The following is a 22,388-nucleotide window of genomic DNA, read 5'->3' as shown; positions in this document are numbered from 1 at the left end:
TCGCAGGGAAGCGACCCAAGTGAGCTGTGTCTTCCCCGTGTCCTAACGTCCCTTCAGGTAGCCTGCCACCCTCCCTTGGGGGCAGTGGGCAAGGGTGGTGCCCCATCCCCAGCCCTGGAGTCAGATTCAGCCACTCGTCTGGTCAGCTGCTGAGCATGGGATGTTGGCAAGGGTGTCTCCATCTTGGCTTCCACCTCTGGCTATGCAATGTTTGGGGGTGGCCCTGTGGCTGGGATCTTGCTGTTGGCCAAATCCTGTCCCCTCCCACTTCCCATGTTAATGTAAGGCCATAAGAGATCCTACTGGATCAGCCCCGGGGCTCTCACAGTCGCCAACCAGATGCTCTGAAGGGAACCCCACAAGCAGGTCTTAAGCACCAGAGGAACTCTCCCTTTCTGTGGTCTCAAGAAACAGATCTGCAGAAGCACTAGACCTCGTGTGAATTTGTCCCTTCCTCTTTTAAAGCTATTCATGTTGGGGGCCATCCCTGCGTCCTGTGGCAGCAAGTTCCACAGGTTACAATGTGCTGGTCTCTTTCTCCTTCTGAACAGGAACTCATTGACATCAACCAGCACCACCTGGATGCGATTGGAGTTGGCCATTCCTCCCTGGACAGAGTCTGCCAGGTCACCGCCTCTCATGGGCTGCACAGCAAGCTGACGGGCGCAGGGGGAGGCGGCTGCGCCATCACTTTGCTACGGCCAGGTCAGGAGATGCTGCAAATCTTGGGGACACTCTTCTTTATTTGTTTGCAAACTTTCACCTGGGGAGTGCATAAGCCTGAGTGTCTTGCCCTTCAACTCTGACCTCGGTTGTGGAGTAACGAGGCAGCCCTTAGGGATGTCCCTCCTGCTGTTTTCTCATCTGTTACATGGGGATAATCACACTGGCCTACTTTACAGCACTGGTATCCTTGATGTGCATAGCGCTTTCCAGAGTGAGATAAACAAAGAAAGCAAGTCTTTTAATAAGGACTCCTGTGCTGAGTGGTGGAAGTTCTGCTTTGCTCCAAAGTCCACTAGCAGCCATCTCTTGCCCTGACCTTTTACTGGTGGGGCTCTGGAGAGCTGCTGCCAGTCAGAGTCGACAACACTGGCCTACCGCACCAGAGCTCCTCCCAGCTCTACAGTTCTCTGGTTTTGTGTCTCCAGCCCAGCCATAACGCCTGATTCTGTGCCTTTTCTCGGCAGACACTTCTTCTGCAGTAGTGGCAGCCGCCACCCGAGACCTTGATGCCTGTGGATTCAAGTGCTGGGAGACGGACATTGGGGCCCCGGGTGTGTGTGTGCACTCGCCCCCCTCCCTGAAAGCAGAAGTGCAAGCGGCTCTTAGCAGGGTTTAAAAGTGGTGGCAGAGGCTTCTCTTCCTGCTGAGAATTGGGTCCTGGTCCTGCGAGTTCCATCGCCCTTGGCCGTTGCTCAGATTTGACCGCAGAGACCTCGCTCAAAATTGTGGGACCCCTGGAGATTTTGGATGGGTTTTCTTGGACCATGGAGAATGCAGTGCAAGGATGCCGACAGGGCCCATTTGCTGGAGGCGGTGGGGTCCCCACGAGTTGCTTTGCTGGGCCTGGTTACGCAGCTTGGAAGGGCTGTCACTGGGTGCTGAGGGTGCTGGGTGCTGGCTGTCTTCTGCTTGACTCTCTTCTGTCCTCCTTTTCCACCCTGTTGATACCTTGCCAGGGCACGGCTGCTTTGCTCACGGGGATATGTGGAGTTGGGGAAGCACTTGTTTGTAAAGCAAGTTTTCTTTTGGTTTTGTCTTTTGGCAAGGAACAAATGACAACTTTTGGGAGGTGACTTAATCCGGTTCCATCCGTCACTCCCCCCCCCGCAGCCCCCTTCCTAGCTGTTCCCCCGCCCCCCAAAATGCCCTGGGACCTCAGTTGGCAGACGAAGGGTTAAGCTCCACTCGCCCCAAATCGCAGCTTTGTAGATCTTCTGAGGAAGCAGGAATTGGGGGCCCAACCGTGAATGCCTTGTGGGACCAAAAGGAATCAACCTTCTCTCCCCCGGACTTGTTGGCACCACTTCCGTCTTCCTTTGGTTTCATCATTTCCCGTCACGTTTCCAGACTTTGGCTCCATTTCCCAGCCTCACTTGGCATTGGGAGATCTGATCGCCTGGTCTCAGGACCCTGCACGCTCCGGAATGCTGAGAGTGGGGAGTCCAGCAAGGCCTCGAGGAGACCCACAGGTGGTCCCACCTTGGTCCTAGGCACAGAAGTTTGATGGGTGGGGTGGGGTGGGGAGGAGGAGCCCTTGTTCCTAACAAAATGTCCGGCAGTTTGAAATGGAATTGGGGTGGGGGGAAGTGACCTTCTTAGTCCGTTGGTTATGTATTGCTTCCTAATGATGTGTACACACACAGAGAGAGGTACAGGTGAAACTCGGAAAATTCGAATATTGTCGAAAAGTGCATTTATTTCAGTAATGCAACTTAAAAGGTGAAACCAATACAGTGGTACCTCTGTTTACAAACACAATTGGTTCCGGAAGTCTGTACTTAACTTGAAGCAAACTTTCCCATTGAAAGTAATGGAAAGTGGATTAATCCGTTCCAGACAGGTCCACGGAGTACTTAAACTGAAAGTACGCAAACCGAGGCGTACTTAAACCGAGGTATGACTGTATATGAGATAGATGCATGACATGCAAAGCAAGATATGTCAAGCCTTTATTTGTTGTAATGGTAATTATTTGTCGTTAGGCGGGTCAATTATAAATGGAATGCAATTAATGAAATGTAATGGCGATGTTTATTTTTGTTTATTTTTGTATTATTGTAACTATTTGTTTCATTACTGTGGAATTTCCAGAAGAAAGTATTTGTAAAAATTAAAAGAAAAATAATAAGTGCATTACTAAAATAAATGCACTTTTCGACGATATTCTAATTTTCCGAGTTTCACCTGTAAATTGCAACTTGCACACGTTCACCATGTGCGATTTCAACTTTACGTGGTTGAAGGCTGGCCAGTTGAAATTGCAGCAATTAAAGTCACGGAAGACAGAGAGGTTAAAAGTTCTTTTTGCGCAGGGTTTTCCTGGCCCAAAAATAGATTTTAAGTTCTCTGCCTTGCTCTGGGAGGCTCTTGTGAGATTTCATGGTACCATCCGAGACCACACAAGACCTTCCCAGTGTCTAGTGAGCAAGGCAGAGAGCTTTAAAGGCCTGCTTGGAGGATAAGACCTGCTTGGCGCACAAATATCCGCCATCCCAGAAATGTAGCCTCCATGCAAAATGCCAGTTGTCTGTGGGCGTGTGTGTGTGTGTGTGTGTGAACACTCACCGGGGCTGCAAGATTTGATCTGGGGAGCCTGTGGTGGGTTTTTTCCAGATATTGCTGAACTACAACTCCCATTAACATCCCCGTCCATTGGCCATGCATGCTGCAGAGGATGATGGGAAATTGATTCCAGTGACACCTGAAGGGGTTGCCCCCCCTTTAATGAGTACATTAATCAACTCATATATGATTCTTTTTGAAGGGAGGGGGGACTCTGCAAGTTGAGGGCACACTTTGAAGAGGCAGTTTTGATTCTGGTATGTTCCTGCAGTGGAGAATGAAAAATAAAACACTGCAGAGCTGTCCTTTGTAATTTGAAATGGTGACTGTTTTGTTAGTTTGTGGGTTGTTTGTATTTTTTTGGGGGGGGGGGATAACCTGCCCAGCAAAAACCATTGGAGAGAAAACAAGCACCATCCAGACAGGGATCTGCAGCAGGTGGGCTCTGCCCTGCTGCCCCATAGCTTTTTGCCCAAATAAAGAGAAGGGTCTATGACAAGTTACACTCACTTCCCAGAAGATGGAAGAAGTCTTGCACCCGGTCCTCACCCACAGAGAGGAACTGATCCATGGAGTGGAAGTCCTGGGAAGCTTGGGAGGAAGTGGTCATGTCCTCCTGGGTTTCAGGATACAGAGGCAAGGGAAACCCGAGTGTAGTCAGACAGGCACTCACTCCAGACTTTAAGAAGGCCAATTTCAAAAAACGTAAGGAGCTATGGGATGAGATCCCATGGTCAGAAATACTCAGAAGGGAGTCCAAGATAGATGGGAGTTCCTAAAAGGAGAAATATTGGGTGCCCAACTGCAAACAATTCCAACGAGAAAGAAAAGTGGGAGGCATTTAAGGAAACCGGTGTGGCTGCCTAAGGAGCTTACAGATGAGCTGAGATTGTGGAAAATCACAAAGGAGGAGTATACACAAATAGCCAACAGTTGCAGGATGAATGTCAGGTGGCTAGAGCTCAGAATGAGCACAGCCTTGCAAGAGAGCCAATAAACTTATTTTTAACCTGTGTTCAAAGCAAGACGATCAAACAAGTGGTAGGACCTCTTCGTGGAGAAGACTGAGATATGCTATTGAGCAGGGGTCAGCAAACTTTTTCAGCAGGGGGCCAGTCCACTATCCGTCAGACCTTGTGGTCGGTCGGACTATATTTTTGGAGAAAAATATGAACGAATTCCTATGCCCCACAAATAACCCAAAGATGCATTTTAAATAAAAGGACACATGCTACTCGTGTAAAAACATGCTGATTCCCAGACCGTCCGCAGGCCGGATTTAGAAGGCAATTGGGCCGCATCCGGCCCCCAGGCCTTAGTTTGGTGACCCCTGCTATTGGGTGACAGAGAAGGTGGAACTGCTCAACACCTACTTTGCCTCTGTCTTCACCGAAAAGGAGAGCAATGCCCAACCTGTTGAGAAGAGAATAATTGATGTAAGGAAGGAGCTGCAGCCCAAGATAGGAAGAGAGCTGGTCAGGGAACACCTAACTACTTGAAATGAATTCAAATCTCCAGGGCCTGATGAGTTGATGAAGGACTAAGGGAGCTTGTAGATGTAATCCCAAAGCCTCTGCCAATAATCTTTGATAATTCTTGGATAACAAGTGAGGTTTTTGCAGATGGGAGGCAGGCAAATGTTGCCGCCATCTTCAAAAAGGGAGGAGAAGACCCAGGGAACTGCTTGACATCGATACCAAGAAAAGTCCTAGAACAGATACAGTTGGTCTGTGAGTACTGAGAATAGGATAGGTAATTTGAGTATGAGTTTCTCAAAAAAACAAGTAATGCCAGATGAATCTCATTTATTTTTATTTTTTTGATGCACTTACAAGCTTGGTGGATCAGGGGGATGCTGTGGAAGTAGTGTATCTTGATTTCAGTAAGGCTTTTGACAAAGTCCCTCATGATATTATTGAGAGGAAGCTGGTAAAATGTGGGCTGGTCATGTTGTGCGGATGCCTGATGATCGTCTCCCAATGCAACTACTCTATTCCGAACTTTAAAATGGAAAGCGTAATGCTGGTGGTCAACAAAAGAGGTTTAAAGACTGTCTCAAGGCAAAGCTTTAAAAATGTAGTACATATAAACACTGACAACTGGGAAACAGGGAAACCTGTGTCAGGTCAGATGCCTTGGTCTGCCCCTGATGCTGGACCCTTGCTGGACACCAGAGGGCAGCAGGGACCCACCTTTCAGAAGAAGTCCACTGAAATCTTCAAGAGGCTGAGAAATTCCTGTCCACCTTTTTGCCCTGACGTGGGCACTCTTGCAAATGGTGGGGGTGACAGAAGTCAGCAACCTATTTCTTCCCTTGTAGCTAGAATCTGACATTACCTGTTCTATAAAAAAAACAGTTTGCTTTCAAATACTGCTATCAATGTACATGGTGCTTTACATAATAGCTTACATAATTTATTGTATTTCTGTCCTATCTTTTCTCCAAGGAGCTCAAGGTGGTGGGCATGGTTATCCCCCCTCCCCATTTAACCCCCACAACAACCCTATGAGGTAGGTTTGACAGAGAGGCAATGAGCAGCCCAAGGTCACCAGTGAGCTTCGTCACTGAGTGGGATTTTGAAGCCTGGTCTCCCAGGTCCTAGGCTGACACACTGACCCTTACACCATGCTGACTCTCCGGTTAAGCAATGTAGGCAGGCCCCTGCCCCATGGAACTTGCAGTATCAATTTTGACAGAGTGAGGAGAGAAGGTGAAGGAAAGGTGAATTTGTGTATTAAAAGGGCTTCTAGAGTGTGCAGGAGGATGCGGGTGGCCCCGTGGGTTAAACCACTGAGCCTAGGGCTTGCCGATCAGAAGGTCGGCAGTTCGAATCCCCGTGACAGGGTGAGCTCCCATTGCTCGGTCCCTGCTCCTGCCAACCTAGCAGTTTGAAAGCGTGAAGTGCAAGTAGATAAATAGGTACCGCTCCAGCGGGAAGGTAAACGGCGTTTCCATGCTCTGGTTTGCCAGAAGTGGCTTTGTCATGCTGGCCACATGACCTGGAAGCTGTATGTCGGCTCCCTCGGCCAGTAAAGCGAGATGAGCACCGCAACCCCAGAGTCGTCTGCGACTGGACCTAATGGTCAGGGGTCCCTCTACCTTTAGAGTGTGCAGGAGGTGAGGCTGCTCTTGCACTCGTGTCATGCTCAGGGGTTTCCCATGGGCCACTGAAAGAACAGGTTCGTCCACTAGATGGGCCCTCATGGGCCTGATCCAGCAGGCTCTTTGGATGTTCTTATACAGGCATCCCCAAACTGCAGCCCTCCAGATGTTTTGGCCTACAGCTCCCATGATCCCTAGCTAACAGGACCAGTGGTCGGGGAAGATGGGAATTGTAGTCCAAAACATCTGGAGGGCCGAAGTTTGGGGGTGCCTGTTCTTACGCTTCAGCAGCCTCGTTCAGACAATGACGTGTTGTCCCTCATTGGTCCAGGCAGCAGTGGAAGCTGCCGCTGTCCATTAAAGCACGCAGCATTTTGCAGAATAAGAAGCCAAAGAGACAGACCCCTGCCTTCACTTTTCTTTCGTAACCTTCCCGAAAGGGGCAGCCCACTTGGAGAATGGAGCATCTACCCCTGGACCCATCCTCTGTGGGTGTAGATTTTGCCTACATCCATTGTCAGCTGCATGGATTTCATCTGCCCCTTTGCAGAGAAGCCGCAAACAGGCCTGGGAGGAGCTTTTCCTGCTAATGCTCAGCCCAAACATGGCAGATAAATTACCTTTCGCTGCCACTTCTCTTCTTGTAATTATGGGGCACTTTCTTCTGCCTCTTGCCCAATTAGCTCTGCTTCATGCACTCCTGGCGGCCCAGGTGGGGGCTTCCTGCTTTGCACAGAAGGGGGGTGGGAGAGGGGGGTGGCATGCAGAAGGGCTCATCTAAAAAGATTTAAAGAGGAAAGAGGACCTCTCCCGTTGAGACCCCAAGGGAGCAGATAAGTTTGGGGCTGTCTCTGCACCACACTCTAAAAGCACTACAATTCTGCTTTCGAAACAACATATCCACACTACAGATTTAAAGCATACATGTATATTTACAACACATGTCTTGCCCCCAAAGAATCCTGGGAATTGTGATTTGCAGAGAGTCTCGGGAACTGTAGCATTGCTGGGTGAAACTACAGCTCTTTGGGTGAAGTCAGGTGATTTAAATGTGTGTTGGATGTGTGGTGTGGATCTGCCCCCTATGAGCACACCACCACCACACACAAAGAAGGCACCAAGAGGAGTCCTTGTTCCAGTAGCACATTGAAAGTGCCATGGTGCCCCTTTAAGAAGCCATGGTGTCCCCCAAAAGCATTCTGGGAGCTGTAGTTTCTTCAAGGCACTGAGAGTTGTTGAGCATGGCCTCCATCTTGGCTAGGAGCCACCAATAGCTTCTGTGAACTGGTTGGATCCACTTTTAAAGCCACCGAAGTAGGTGCTCGTCACTGCCTCTTGTGGAAGGGAGTTCCACAGTTTAACTACGTGCATGCATAGAATTCTGTGCTGGTGTGGAATTGCAGGATGCCCTCTCAGATTGGCGCTGTCGTTCTCTGGACTGCCCCTCTTCCCCCGCCCATCCTTGGTGCAAAAAAAAACCCCTCTGGATTGTGATGGCACAGAGGCAAGGAAGGCAGGAGGGGTATCGCCCTTCGCCACAGCTCCCGTTCCTGGGCCTTTCTTGGCTTCCAGGCCCTGTTTTTATAGATGTGCATTAATGGAGCCACCGATTTCCACTGAAGGATTGGACTGGTAATTTGGCTAATTTTTCTTAAACTTCATTTTTCACATTATGAGCATCACGGAGAGAAGACGAATGATCTTCCACATTGCCTCTTAATGACCGGAGCAGCTCTGGGAGGAGGAGGAGGAGGAGGAGGAGGGTGCCTGGTTGAGAGGCACCAACAAAGGTTAAGATCTTTTGGAAGGCAAAGAGCGTGTCTGGCTTTGGGGCTGGATTGTGCGGAGCCCTTTGGAGCAGAAAGACCTTGAACTGGCAGTGCAGTGGGAACAGCAGCCCCCGTTCTCCCTCTCACCAGAACTCTTGGACATCCCATGAATCGGAAGGTTGGGAGATCCAGGACAGAGAAAAGAAAGTCTTTCTGTTGGCGTAATGGTTAGAGTGTTGGACTAGGACCTGGGAGACCAGGGTTCAAATCCCTACTTGGCCATGAAGCTCACTGGGTGACCTTTGGGTGACATCCTATTCCCTTTTAAATTGTGTTGGAGTGGTGTTTATGGGTGGTTGCTTTTATTTTTATTTTGTACTTTATGGTTTTATATTCTGATTTCATCCTGTGAACCACCCTAAGATCTGTGGGTATAGATAGGTAAATAAGTTGTTGTTATTGTTATTATTGTTGTTGTTGTTGTTGCATGGGGCCTGGGACTGCCTCTCAACCTTGCAGGGTTGTTTTGAGCAGTGTTTCTCAACCTTTTTTGGGCCAAGGCACACTTGTTCCATGGAAAAAACCACGAGGCACACCACCATTAAAAAAGTTAAAAAATTTAACTCTGTGCCGCCCTATATTGACTATATAATTATGACTGTAAGAAACACTTGCCAATTGCTGTGTTGGTTGCAATCTCCTGTAATAAGGCTTCACAAGCCGCTGATTTCTCTGCCAGCACAATCCTTTGCTCAGCAAGTTTCAGGTTGAGCTCATCCAGCCAGCTTTTTTAAGTTTGTCTAAATTTTAGTTTAGTTTGTCTAAATTTTGCCGCGACGTGCGGCGACGAGAAGGGCGATTTGCATTGTCACGTGCCTGGCGGCCGCCAATAATCGGCACTAACCCACCGGAAAGGAAGCCGGCTGGGTCACGACACGGGCGCTCGCCCCGCGTCGTGACCCGGCCGGCTTCCTTTCCGGCGGGTCAGTGTTGTTTATTGGCGGCCGCCAGGCACATGACAATGCAAATCACCCTTCTCGTCGCCGCACGTCGCGGCACACCAGCCAGCGTCTCGCGGCACACTAGTGTGCCGCGGAACAGCGGTTGAGAAACGCTGGTTTTGAGGACCGGCCTGCCTCCCAGCATGTCTGGTGGTCTCCCGGCCTGGCTGGCTGTTGCGGTGTCGGCGGCGGTGTCGGCGGGGCCCGGCCTGCCTGTGGCGGAGGCGGTGGTGACTTCAGGGTCCGGGCCACCTCTCCCCACAACGGCGGCGGGGACACCACCGGCTGCGGGGCCTGGCCTGCCTCTCCTGCCGTTGGCAGCGGCGGCATTGGCTGCAGCTGCGGGAGGTGGGTGGTGAGGTGTGGCGAGGCCTGGCCTGCCTCCCTCCCTCTTCCCCAGGCAGCTATGGATCTGGCGAGGTAGGAGGGGGGGCGGGAGTAAAATGGAGGTGGTTAGGGATCCCGAGGTGGGAATTATTGGTGTGTGGGTGGGGTTTGAAGGTTAGTGGGGTAAGGTGGGGGATTAGTGGGGAGACGTTGGATGGAGTAAAGTTTTAGAGGGCGGGTGTGAAACGTAGGTAGCCATGGGTCCCTAGGTGGGTTTTTAAGGTGGGGGGGGGTTAGTGGTTATTTAGTAAAGTTGTAAAGTTATGTAGGTGGGGGAAGAGATGTTGTGTCTTAGGTTGATAGTCCTGCGTGGAGTGGAAGAGTTGTAGTTGTGTTGATGGTAGTGTCTCCCGGGGTGGGCTGGGTCTCGGGAAGGTAGAAATGTTTCCCAGACCAGCCTGGCTCCCTTAGAGACGGCTGTGGGTTTTTCGGGGTGTGGCGGTTGGGTCGGTGCGGAAGTGTCTGTGGGAACGGTGTTCCTGGGGAAGAGGCGACCGTGGTGGTGTCGGGGCCTGTCGGGTGGTGACCGTCAGAGGAAGTGGGTTTCCTCCCGAGGAGGCAGACATGTTGAGGTCGGGGTTGTTGGGCGGTGTGGAAGGGTCTGAGGGAGAGGGATTGTTCCCGAGGAGGAGGAGGAGGAGGTGCTGCTGTTGGGGTCTGTTGGGCGGTGAGGTAGCATGTGAGGGAGAGGCCTTGTTCCCGAGGAGGCGACCTTGGTGGTGTCAGGGCTGTCGGCCTTGCTCCCGAAGAGGGGGGCTGGCTGGCGTCGGGGTTGTCGGGTGGTGTGGCAGCGTGTGAGGGAGAGGCCTTGCTCCCGAGGAGGTGGGTGTAGCAGTGTGTGAGGGAATGGTCTTGTTCCCGAGGAGGCGACCACGCTAGTGTCGGGTGTGTCCAATAATGTGGGCCTGGCCTACCCAGAGGGTTGGCGGATGGATGGTGGAGGCGGGGTCTGTGGGGGGTGGGCTAGTCTCCATGGGGAGGGAGGAGGTGGAGGAGGTGTGGGGATTATGCCACTGGAGGGCACTATTTTTGTTTGTGTAAAAACAGGTTTTTACCTGTGTAGGTATGAGATGTGAGCAATCTGAGGTTATACAAACACTCGGGTAGTGGCATGGACTCTTGTGTCCAAATTTCAGGACAATCGGTTAAGTGGTTTCGGAGAAAAGTGGAGCCCACAATTCCGCCGTTTTAACATTTTTATATATAAAAAGATTACACGTGTGTGTGTGTGTGTGTGTGTGTGTGTGTGTGCAGAAGGTCCCAGGTTCATCTTTGTTTGATGGCTGACAGGAAAACAGTGCAATATCTCATTGCACACCGACCGAACTGGGAGAGATGAGCTGATTCTGGTGTTCTTTGCAACCCTGCACCTGCCATGCTGTTTTCCTGCCTAACCTTGATAGGAAGTTTAAAATAAATAAAAAACCCTTCTTTGGCTTTCCTATGGAAATGGCAGGTGCAAGCAGAGATGGGGGATTTGAGATAAGAAGGCATCAGTGGCGACTGTGAGGGCGCTTGCTCCCCCGCCCTCTGCTGCCCAAGGCACAGATGGGGGGGTGGAGATATATATATATATATATATATATATATATATATATATATATATATATATATATATAATCAATGTCTGCAGTAGCTTCTTTCTGCTCTGATGAATAGATTCTAAAGAGGCAGTGACATTATTTGAGATAAGAGAGGAGAGAAAAAGGGTCAGTGATAGAAAATGTCAGAGCGCAGAGATGAAACGCGGTGGCAAGATGGGGGGGGCAACCGGGACCACGTGGGTGGAGTGGGGAGGGAGGGAGGGTGGGTGTGTTGGGCCTTGGGCTCCCTATCCCTTCAGGGAGATGTGTGTCTGCGCGCGCACACACACACACACACACACATCCTTGTGGGGGAGAGAAGAGAAGGAGGGAGAAAGAGTTTGAAAACTGTTTGAAATTCTAATATATGTAGTTGGGGGAAATCAAGTCACCATACTGAAGCCCCCACTCCAAATGAATCCCCTCCCCCTCCAATTGTTCCTCAGGTTTAAGGCTTGTTTCTGTGTTGTTTGCTGTGCCCCCCAAATTGTTTGCAAATAATAACATGGAAATGAGTGCTAAACTTGTGTTACATTCCACTATATTTCTGAAAGTGACTTTTATGTTGTGCAAAAGCTCAAATCCAATTTGGAAATTGAAAGGAAAACATCGGGAAAATGGCTCTGTGGATGCAGCCTCTCTCTTCCAGCAAAAATAACTCCTACAGCATTTATTCAGGATGTTCTTTCTGGTTTTCAGAGCTAACAAACTAAACTTATACCAGTTGCTGGAAACCTCAGGAGGGAAGAGAGCTCTGGCGCTCAGGTCCTACTTGTGGGTTTTGCATGTAGGTGCCTCGGTTTCCCTGTGAGGACCGGAGACTGGCCATTTCTCTCCCCAACAAACTCACGCTGTTATAGGGTAAAATAAAAAAATTCCTTCAGTAGCACCTTAAAAGACCAACTAAGTTTTTATTTTGGTATAAGCTTTCTTGTGCATGCACACTTCATCAGATACACTGAAACAGAATCCACCAAACCCTTATGTATATACAGAGGGTGGGGGGTGGGGGTGATGGGAATGGGTGATGGGTATATTATAGGGTATAATGCTACGCACACACCTGCGAGGATGGCCCCGTTTGATCAAGTCCGTGGCCAATCTCGACCTGCTTTGGCATGGCAGCTCTGCCCCCTGTCCCTGCTCTGGGTCCTACATGGTAGATTGAGGTGAGAGGGCAGTTCACAGGATGGCAGGAGAGACGGAGCTGTGCCAAGGATGGAGGGGCACCCGAGAGAGCAGTGCCGCTGGACATGACTGCAAGCGAGCGGCAAGGCTGAGGAAAAGCAGACACGGGATCTCTCAACTCTCCCGACTGCAATCCCTTGAAAATGGAAGGTCACAATTCCTCTTGCCATTAATCACCCTCAGCAACCAAGGAGCGTTCTCCTGAACTCCTTCTCTTCAACGGCTCTAGTCACACCACCTCCCTCCCTGGCAGCACCATCCCAGAACGGTAGCATTTGGACTACTGTGTGCAGTTCTGGTCACCTCACCTCAGGGAGGATACTGTAGTTGGAAAAGGTTCAGAAAGGGGCATCCAAAATGATTAAGAGGGTGGAGCGACTCCCCTATGAGGAAATAGCATTTGGGACTTTTTAGTTTAGAGAAAAGGCAAGGAACAGGAGACATAACAGAAGATTTATTATTTTATTTTTTAAAAAATTTATTTCCTTAAATTCCACAAAAAATTCCAGTGCTTATACATGAGAGAAGTTTATGGCTAGAGTAAAGTGATTCTCTCAAAATGGTTGAACTTGTGGACATCCAATGAAGCTGAACATTGGAAGATTTAGGACAGAGAAAAGAAAGTCCTTCTCCAAGCAGCACATAGTTAAACTACGGAACTCCCTCCCACAGTGAGGGCCACCAAAGTGAGCATGCTAAGCCTTGTCTTTAAAAACTTGGCAGGTGGGACGTAAAAAGTTGTTGGGACAGCTTCATTGCTTCCTTTCTGTTCTGGACTTCTTGCCCTGCTCCTGAACCCCTGGACGAGGACTCCTGAGCCTTGTGCCTGTATCATTATGGGCCTGAGTAAAGAATTCTCTCTTACTTACAAGTAGGAGCCTCTGCTTGAGTGCTTTGGAGCGGAAGCCAGGACCGTTTCATTGGTTTAGAAGGAGTCATCTTGCCAAACTTCTGCCTGCCTGCCTGATGCAGGGGATGCAACGACATGTTCCTGGGCAGCCTCCGGTTTGCCAAGGACTTATTCATATGCCCACCTCTATCAATATGCCGGCCAGCTTTCACCGATTTTGGTCATGGTTAGTCTTTTAGGTGCCACAAGACTCTTGGTTGCTTTTTATAGAATCATAGAGTTGGAAGAGACCACAAGGGCCATCCAGTCCAACCCCCTGCCAAGCAGGAAACACCATCAAAGCATTCCTGACAGATGGCTGTCAAGCCTCCGTTTAAAGACCTCCAAAGGAGACTCCACCACACTCCTTGGCAGCTAATTCCACTGTTGAACAGCTCTTACTGTCAGAAAGTTCTTCCTAATGTTTAGGTGGAATCTTCTTTCTTGTAGTTTGAATCCATTGCTCCGTGTCCGCTTCTCTGGAGCAGCAGAAAACAACCTTTCACCCTCTTCTATATGACATCCTTTTATATATTTGAACATGGCTATCATATCACCCCTTAACCTTCTCTTCTCTAGGCTTGTCAGTATCCTTCTTGAACTGTGGTGCCCAGAACTGGACACAGTACTCCAGGTGAGGTCTGACCAGAGCGGAATACAGTGGTACTATTACTTCCCTTGATCTAGATGCTATACTCCTATTGATGCAGCCCAGAATTGCATTGGCTTTTTTAGCTGCTGCATCACACTGTTGACTCATGTCAAGTTTGTGGTCCACCAAGACTCCTAGATCCTTTTCACGTGTACTGCTCCCAAGCCAGGTGTCACCCATCCTGTATTTGTGCTTTTCAATTTTTTTGCCCAAGTGTAGTACCTTACATTTCTCCCTGTTAAAATTAATCTTGTTTGCTTTGGCCCAGTTGTCTAATCTGTTAAGTTCATTTTGAAGTGTGATCCTGTCCTCTGGGGTATTAGCCACCCCTCCCCATTTGGTGTCATCTGCAAACTTGCTCAGGATGCCCTCAAGCCCATCATCCAAGTCATTGATAAAGATGTTGAATAAGATTGGGCCCAAGACAGAACCCTGTGGCACCCCACTAGTCACTACTCTCCAGGATGAGGAGGAGCCATTGATGAGCACCCTTTGGGTTCGGTCAGTAAGACAGTTACAAATCCACTGAATGGCACCTTGTCAAAGGCCTTGCTGAAATTGCCCCAACAGACTTAACTTGGCTTCTCTAATGTGCCATACTAATTTCATGGAGAAAAGAACTGACGTTTCTGTGCCAGAGAAGCAGATAGAGCTAGGAATGCAAGAGCTGCTTTGCAGGATCTGGCTAAAATCTACCCACCATCATTCAGCTGCCATCAGGATGTCCTGGGCAGCTGTCATGAAGGGGCAGCTAGTCCACATCTACCACTCTCAGTTATACAAGAAAGGAGATTCCAACTAAATATTAGGAAGGATTTTCTGACAGTAAGAGCTGCTTGGCAGTGGAACGGACTCTTTGGAAGGTGATGGAGTCTCCTTCATTTGTGGTTGGAAGGCCATATAGCCATGATTCCTACATTTCAGGGGGTGGACTAGAGGACCCTTTGGGTGCCCTTTCAATTCTACAATTATATGATTATTCTAGTCTACTGCCTTTGCACACAACAGTTCCACTTTGCTAGCACAGCAGCTGGATGCCAGTGGTCCTCTGTGAATCTTTATTACCACTAGGCTCTATTTCCACATCCTTTCCACTTGAGGGGAGTGAGAACTGTGAACGGCTACACACTCATTGAAAGATTTAAGGCGTGAAATCCTTCTCTCCCCCCCCCCCCAACCTCATGGCACAGTGAAGGTTTTGAAAGTTAAGTATTACTGTCGGGCTTTGTTGTTGCCTAACTGCGACAGACAAATTGAGAACTAGTTGTCAAAATGTCAGAGCACAACAAATCAACATTCAAAATGAGTCTCGGTGCAATGTGGTGTATAATTAAAAAAAAACCTTCTTAGAAATTTCAGCAAGCGTTGGCTTGGCTTTATATTTGTCTGTGTGATTAATAAAGGCAGCTAATTTTCAGACTTTAAAAACAGCTAGAAAATAGCTCCTAATTACATATTAGGCCCCTAACGTCCCCCGCTGAGCTCGGCTGGTATTGGTGGGCCACGGATTTTGGCAGGGGTTTAATTACATTCTGAGCTTCATCTAATTTTAGTTAAATGTAATGTAATCAGCAGCAGATGTCTTGAAATAAAATATGAATTATGAATATGAGGAGATTTCTTTAAATAATTCTTTAAAAAATGATTTGCTGTTTAGTTCCCTGAAGCAGTGCAGCACTCATTAGGAAATAGGTATGAGGCTGCATTGGGGGGAAAAAGGGAGTTTGGGGAAAGAAAGGAAGTTTTGCTGGAGCAGCTTTCAAAGAGCAATCAGAATACTAGGAAAGCAAGACAAACCATCGTTTCAGGTGAAGGTATCAAATAGAGCTTAAGTGTATTTGCTCTACAAGGTCAGCTGGATTTTGAAACTGGATATTAGGGTTGGATTTCCCTTGCTGAAGTGTGAATGCTGATTCCTGCACTCCTTGCAACATCCATCCAGAGAATTACTGACCCTTCCAAACGGCTTGGGGCGGAGGGGGGCTGCATCCCTCTGGGACCAGCTCCGTCCTTTTGACTCTTCAACACCCCTGGATTGGCTCTTGCAAAAGACACTTAAATTATGGTTTATATTACCCACATTGATGTGCTGACAAGCTTGCCCCCTTCCCAGAGCCAGAGGAGGGTTGAAACAGATGGAGCGGTGATAGGCTGCACAAAGACCTAGTCTCTGATGGCTTGGGGAAAGCCCTGGAGAGGAGGAGACTTAGATGGCTGTGGGGAGGCAGGGACTTTCAGTCTTGGCAAGTGATTCATGGGGCCAGACCTCCCAGGGCTAAGCTGCTGTGTTCGTTAGGCCTGACCAGAGCCGTCTTCCCCATTGGTCTTAGTGGTTTGTTGTGCCAGGGTGCCGGCCTCTCAGGGGCGCCCTAGCGAGTGGGGGAGCTGCACAGCTTTGCCGGCAGCCTCTCCTTTCCCTGCACGCCTGCCAGCTGCACCCCGCCAACTATATGGCTGGCGTGCGTGCAGCTTCCTTCCCAAGCCTCCAGAGGAGGAGAGTGATCCCTGCAGTGGCTTAGGATGGAAACTGAGCTTCCCTCCCAAGCCTCTGCATCTGCTAAACGGAGTTGCCATGGGGGGTGCCGGAGGGATCTTTGCACCACGGCGCTGGGTATGTTTAAGACGGCCCTGAGCCTGACACCAAGTCTGTGGAAATCCTGCTTTTGCTAATAAAGAGTTAACAACTTTGAACAGTGTGATTTACTGCCAGCTTGCTCTGTGACACCACACACACACACACACACACACACACACACACACACACACACAATTTTGGTGTAGGAGAGGCCGTGAAAGTAAGCCTATGGAAGATGGTGTTACTCAGACTAAAATGGTGGCTGACCAATCATGTGTGTCTTTAGTAGGATTGGTGCTGAGTACGGGGGTGGAGTACTGGGTTGACTGTGCAATCTAGACTGTGGGGATCTGGTTTAGAAGGCCTTTTCTGCCTTGAAGCTCACCTTTGGTAAATCATGGCCCCCACCACCTAGCCTACCTCACAGGCTTGTTGTGAAGATAAAATAGAATAATCTCCATGGATGCTATCAGAACTGCTCAGAGGAAAGCTGTTTGATTCCTCTTCCCGCCAATTTCCTTTTCCTTTTTCTTTTGTGCCATATATTTATTTATTTCATCATATTTATATACCGGTACCACTTGATTATAAAAAGCCTCAAAGCAGTTTGCCAAAATAAATTTTAAAAGATCCTGAAGGCGCCAGGAACCATCATTTTGTAAGCTACTGAAGGAGTGATTTTAGACTAAAAGCAGGATAAACGTATTTGAAATCAGGGTGGCGATGCATCTCCATGTTCATGCTAAACCATGGCTCACAGTGATGCACAAGTGCAGGTGAAATATGGTGCAGCTTTTACTCACTTCTGTTTTCATGGCATCACAACCATTGTCAGAGGAGTGTAAGGCTGAAAGAAGGCATGCTTATCTTGCCAAGCCTGTGATCTTCCTGGCAGAGGGGGATTTGAATTTGGGTTTCCCAGCACCAAACCCAGCGCTCTGTTTGCTGCCTCACTGGGCCTTGGGGCAGCTGCTTGCCCTCCAGGTGTTAGACTACAACTGCCATCATCGCTGACCAATGACCTAGCTGGCTGAGAACTGGAGGCCATGGCAGCCTATCCACCCTTGCTTTAGAGAGAGTCATTTTTTTGTGTGCTTTATTATGTCACAAGGATACCTGCCTCTGGGAATTTGAGAAAAATTGCCTTGCATTTCAGTGCCAAACCTGCTTAATGTCCACATTGCAAAACAAGACGCAAAATGAACGTTGTGCAAAGGATGCCCTGCTCCTCACTCTGTGGACCTTTTGGATGATCTCTTCAACTTGATACCCGGTAAAGAAAATCCTGTGAAGAAAATATGAAGGTGGTATAAAGTATTAAGATTATTGGTATGTATAGTTATTGAGTTTAATAAATAATTTAAAAAATCAACCCCATAAAGAACTTCAGCTCTTTATGAATTTTGTGATGCAATTCTGCAACCAAAAAAATTCAAATATTATGGGAAAGTTTAGCACACCAAGCAAATATAGTGAATAAAACATATAAAAATATGTCATGTAAGGTGAGATTACTTGCAAAATGTGTGTAGTAGGCAAAAGGCCCATGAAAGCTTATACGAAAATACTGATGGATTGTTGTGAGGACTTTTTTTAAAACTGCAGACTGATGCAGAAATGTAAACCAGCCCCTGTGATCATAATCAGAGGCCCTTCTCCATGTGCCTCCTCCATGTGAAGCCCGGAGAGTGGCAACATGAGAACGGGGCCTTTTCAGTTGTGGCTCCCCATTTGTGGAATGCTCTCCCCAGGGAGACTCGCATGGCGCCTCTCATTACATCTTTTTAGCTGCCAGACAAAAACATTTCTTCTCTTCCAGGCCTTTGGCTTCTGATTATCTGTGGTTTCTTTTAGTAGGTGGGATGTTTTAATCCTACCTTTTAAAAATAGGAATGTGCTTTAGATTTTTTCCTCTGTTTTGTTTTACTGTTTTTAATGTGAATGTTATCCGATTGTTATTGTAAGTCACTTTGAGTTTCCTTTTTTTAAAAGTGACCAATAAGTTTAATAAAAATAATAACAAATTTTAAAAATAGTTTGTCTAATTTGAGCCAGGGTGGTGTAGTGGTTAAAGTGTCGGACTAGGACCTGAGAGACCAGAGTTCAAATCTGCGCTCTGCTATGAAGCTCACTTGGTGTGACCTCTGGCCAATCACAGCCTCTTAGCCTGGCCTACCTCACAGGGTTGATGTGGGAATTAAATGCATAAGGGAAGAACAATGCATCCCACCTTGAGCTCCTTTGAGAAGAAGTTGGGATATAGATAGATATAAATAGATGCAGTTGATGGGGGTGCAATGAAAGCTGAGAGAAATGTGCCGATCTGCCCCTTCCTCGCCCTTTGCCACCCACCCCCCGCAGCTTCCGCCGGGCTGCCTCTCTAGCCAAGGACAGCCCCCCCCCCCCCGGCTTCTCTTCCTCTTCCACCCTCCTGACACTTTGGTATATTTTAATCGGGTTTCGCCTGGATCCTCCCCCCCCCCCCGCAGCCACAGAGACACGCTTCCCTGCCTGGGTTAGCAGCCCTCGCTGTTCAATTCATCAAGGGAGTGACAGCTAAAATTCATTTGAAGATGAAGGAAGTGCAGCCTAATCCTTTCTGGGAGACATTGATAGACTAGCAACCAAGGAAGAATTGCAGAGCAGTAATGAAATTAGGCTAAAACTGCTGGCGGATAGCAGATAATTGCCCTTGTCTGTCACTAGGAATAACATCTCCCAAAATCCAACACAATGATTGGGGAAACTTGGAGGAATTGTATTTATTTATTTTATCCCCCCCTTCTACCACCTTCCTTTTCTAGAAGAGACTCCCACCCCACCCCACCAAACCCCCGGCTGCCACAATTGGGATTAGCTGCTGTGCTGGATTCTCAGCTGCACAAAGATCACTCTCCCTGACATTTCTGATCCTATCAAACAGAAGGAATTGGCGCTTAGATAGGAATCTAACAAATCACAAGGTGAACAGAGAAGGTTAGTACAATTGTGTTCCATCCTCCCTCCCCCCGCTCTGCTTGTTAATGGGTTTAAACGAAGGGAGGGTTATGCCCCAAGTCCACATGCCCCCCCATAATCCAACTCCATGTGTCCCTGCCAGAGCAGCCATCTAGATGGCAGCTGCAGCCTAGGCAATAGGTTGGCGCAGCCTGCCACAAACTGCCATTTCATACACGCAAGGAAGGCTGTCGGTTCCTGAGCAAGCGAAGAATGGTTGTGGGCCTTTGTTGCTGCTGCTGCTGAGATTAACGCTGCTCATATAGACTGCTCCTGCTCCAACACCGTTGCATAAGAAACTTGGCTGGCAGGGGCTGTTGTCCAGGGTGACATATCTCTGACGTCCTCCTCACTTGTCAGGGGTGACTGACAATGCGTACGTATTTGCAATGTAAATGCAATGTGCATTTGCCCAGGTAAGGCTGCAGTCACAACATGAGGATGCGACAAGGGTGCCACTCTGCCTAGTCAGCTGTCCTGACTAAGCCTCTAAGCAAAACAACACCTGGCTTTTTCATATACTATATTGAAGGCTAGGGTGGCCAAGTCGGAGGCATCCCAGACCATCAACTTTCAGCGCCCAAATTGAGACTTGGGGGCAGACCCTGGCAGGGTTTCAGGAGTGCCCCCTGGCAATTCTTCCTCTGCGCTCGCTCCCTCCCACCACTCAGCCCTGGAGACAGAGGTTAATTGGGAAAGGGGAGGAGGGCAGACCCCTACCCCAAGAGTCTTTTGATTTTTGTAACTTAAATTTAACTTTTAAAGTACAGTAAGTCCATCATGTGACATATCATATTAAAGCCCATGAAGTTCTGAAGAGATTGGTGTTTTTAGTTTTGACATATCTTGATTCTGGGCTGAGCTTTTAAGGTTTTTGTGTAGTCTGGCAAGACCAAATATTTGGCGCCCCACAGGATTCCACCACCCGAGGCAGCTGCTTCCGTCTGCCTGGGGGCAGGTGGCCCCTGTGGACACCCCTTGCGCTCCAGCCTCTCTGTGCTGAGCAGATGCAAGGAGGTTCCCTCCAACCCCTCGGAGAGGTGAGGGGTCTGGCAGGGAGTCACTGCGAGTGCCAGGATTGCTTCTCCAGACACTTTTCTCCTTGGACCAGGCAGGGACATGAGCATCACTGGGTTACCCAGCAGGCAGACTAAGGCTTAGGGGTACCAAACAAAAGAGAACTAAAAAAAAAAAAGCATAGAAATAGTACTCATGGGAGAAATCAGAACTTAGTTAGCCGCCTTTACTCTCCACTCAACCCTCCTCCCCATTTTTTCCATTCATATTACTTATCCTCACCTAAATTGGGGTGGCAGGGTGATAGTCCTACTAATGTAAATCAAAATAATGCTAGGAAATCAGATTCCATCATGTGCCACAAAAAACTTTTATTTTATTTTTAAAACTGGAGACCACTTTTATTTGTATAGATCTTTATTATTTGTAAAGGGACCCTTTCCTTTCATTATCCCTCTGGAGCTGCTCAGCATCTTTCTATGTCTGTCCTCCTAGGCTGTGGCACTTTATGGTTTACATCTTTAACATCTTTCTTTTCTTTGTTTTTGTTGTTTGTACTTTTGTTTTGTTTTGTTAGCACATCAATTATACGTGTTTCTGTGTGTATAGGAGACAATGGACCTTTGGGGGTGAAATCAAACTGTTGGACGGAGATATACATTTAAATATATAGGATTTTATTTTATGGTTTAGTATTGTTTTGATTTTGAACCGCATATATGGGGGGGACGGGGGGACACCAAAACTCTTTCATATTCCTGCCCTGGATATGAGCAATTGGAACAGAGTCCTGGGAAAATTCCTACTTCTCAGGAGCTTCCCCGTTTCCCTCCTGCACCCAAGGGTGCTGCGATGTCAGGCTCAGAGCATTTGGGGTGCTGGCTCCTTCTCTTCCCCCCACCAAGGCCTGAAGGGTCCCTAGGCCCTGATTTAGCCCCCTCTCCACCTCAGGGCCCATTGCGAGAATGGAGGGCTTCCTCCAGGAGGCCGTAAATTTGGCCTGATCTCTCTCAGCTACAGAGGTGGATCCCAGCCGGAGGCTGACCAGCCGTTTGCTTGGTGATTTATGGCCAGAGAGGTTGGCAGGCCAGGCGAGGGAGAAGAGCGGCCAAAGGAATGGTTTATGTGCTGCTGCCACGGGCTGGAACCCCCATAATTTACTGGGGCCGAGATGGGGAATATTTCATCCTCTGTCTTCCCAATGAAGTTGGCTTGTGTTTGAAGCCGCCTCAGTACACACAGTCAATCCCACTTAAATGTCAGCTGAGAGCAGGCAGAGGGGAATGGAGCACACTGCCTTATCCCAACTCAGACCATTGTGCCATCTAGCTCAGTCCTGCCTGCACTGACTGGCAGCAATGGCTCTGCGGGGGTTCAGGCAAGAGTCTCCCAGCCCTACCTGGAGATGCCAGGGATTGAAGCTGGGGCCTTCTGCATTCAAGACAGATGCTCTGCCACTGAACTGTGTGGGCAGTCCCCTAGATGGAAGGTAGGGTGCTAGTCCTCATGAATAAAGGGCTAGCTATAAACAGAGGAAGGTCATAACCTCCAACATTTCTCCAATGGAAATAGGGACGTCCTAAGGAAAACAGGACATTCCATGATCAAATCAGAAACCAGAACGGCTTCTCTAAATCAGGGACGTCCCTGGAAAATAGGGACACTTGGAGGGTCTGGAAGCTGTGCCTACTAAGCCTAACCCCCTATAATTCTAACCCTGACTCTATTCCATGGCCCGTGGGCCGGATGCAGCCCAATCGCCTTCTCAATGCAGCCCACAGATGGTCTGAGAATCAGTGTGTTTTTACATGAGTAGAATGTGTCCTTTTATTTAAAATGCATCTCTGGGTTATTTGTGGGGCATAGGAATTCGTTCATCCCCCACCTAAAAATAATAATAATCCGGCCCCCTACAAGGTCTGAGGGACAGTGGACCAGC

The 22,388-nt window shown here is 48.5% G+C and overlaps 1 protein-coding gene across 7 annotated transcripts in view; it reads left to right on the top strand.

Annotated features, from left to right (window-relative positions):
- MVK (mevalonate kinase) overlaps positions 1 to 20,600 on the top strand; it is a 31,115-nt gene extending 10,515 nt beyond the window's left edge. For 4 of the 7 annotated variants that reach the window (XM_035135751.3, XM_088655759.1, XM_035135755.3 and 1 more), the window contains 2 exons: positions 552 to 705; positions 1,191 to 3,608. In XM_035135751.3, the coding sequence (XP_034991642.3) occupies positions 552 to 705; positions 1,191 to 1,342 (306 nt within the window). In that variant the 3' untranslated portion in view covers positions 1,343 to 3,608. Of the gene's footprint in view, positions 1 to 551; positions 706 to 1,190; positions 3,609 to 17,591; positions 18,469 to 19,239 lie in introns of those variants that run through there. The other 3 variants (XR_015946639.1, XR_015946640.1, XM_035135752.3) reach the window with 2 other exon arrangements.
- The last annotated feature ends 1,788 nt before the right edge of the window (positions 20,601 to 22,388 follow it).

This window comes from Zootoca vivipara, chromosome 12 (assembly GCF_965207765.1).
Source record: "Zootoca vivipara chromosome 12, rZooViv2.hap1.1, whole genome shotgun sequence".
Lineage (NCBI taxonomy): Eukaryota > Metazoa > Chordata > Lepidosauria > Squamata > Lacertidae > Zootoca > Zootoca vivipara.
This window is presented reverse-complemented; position numbering and strand designations above follow the sequence as displayed.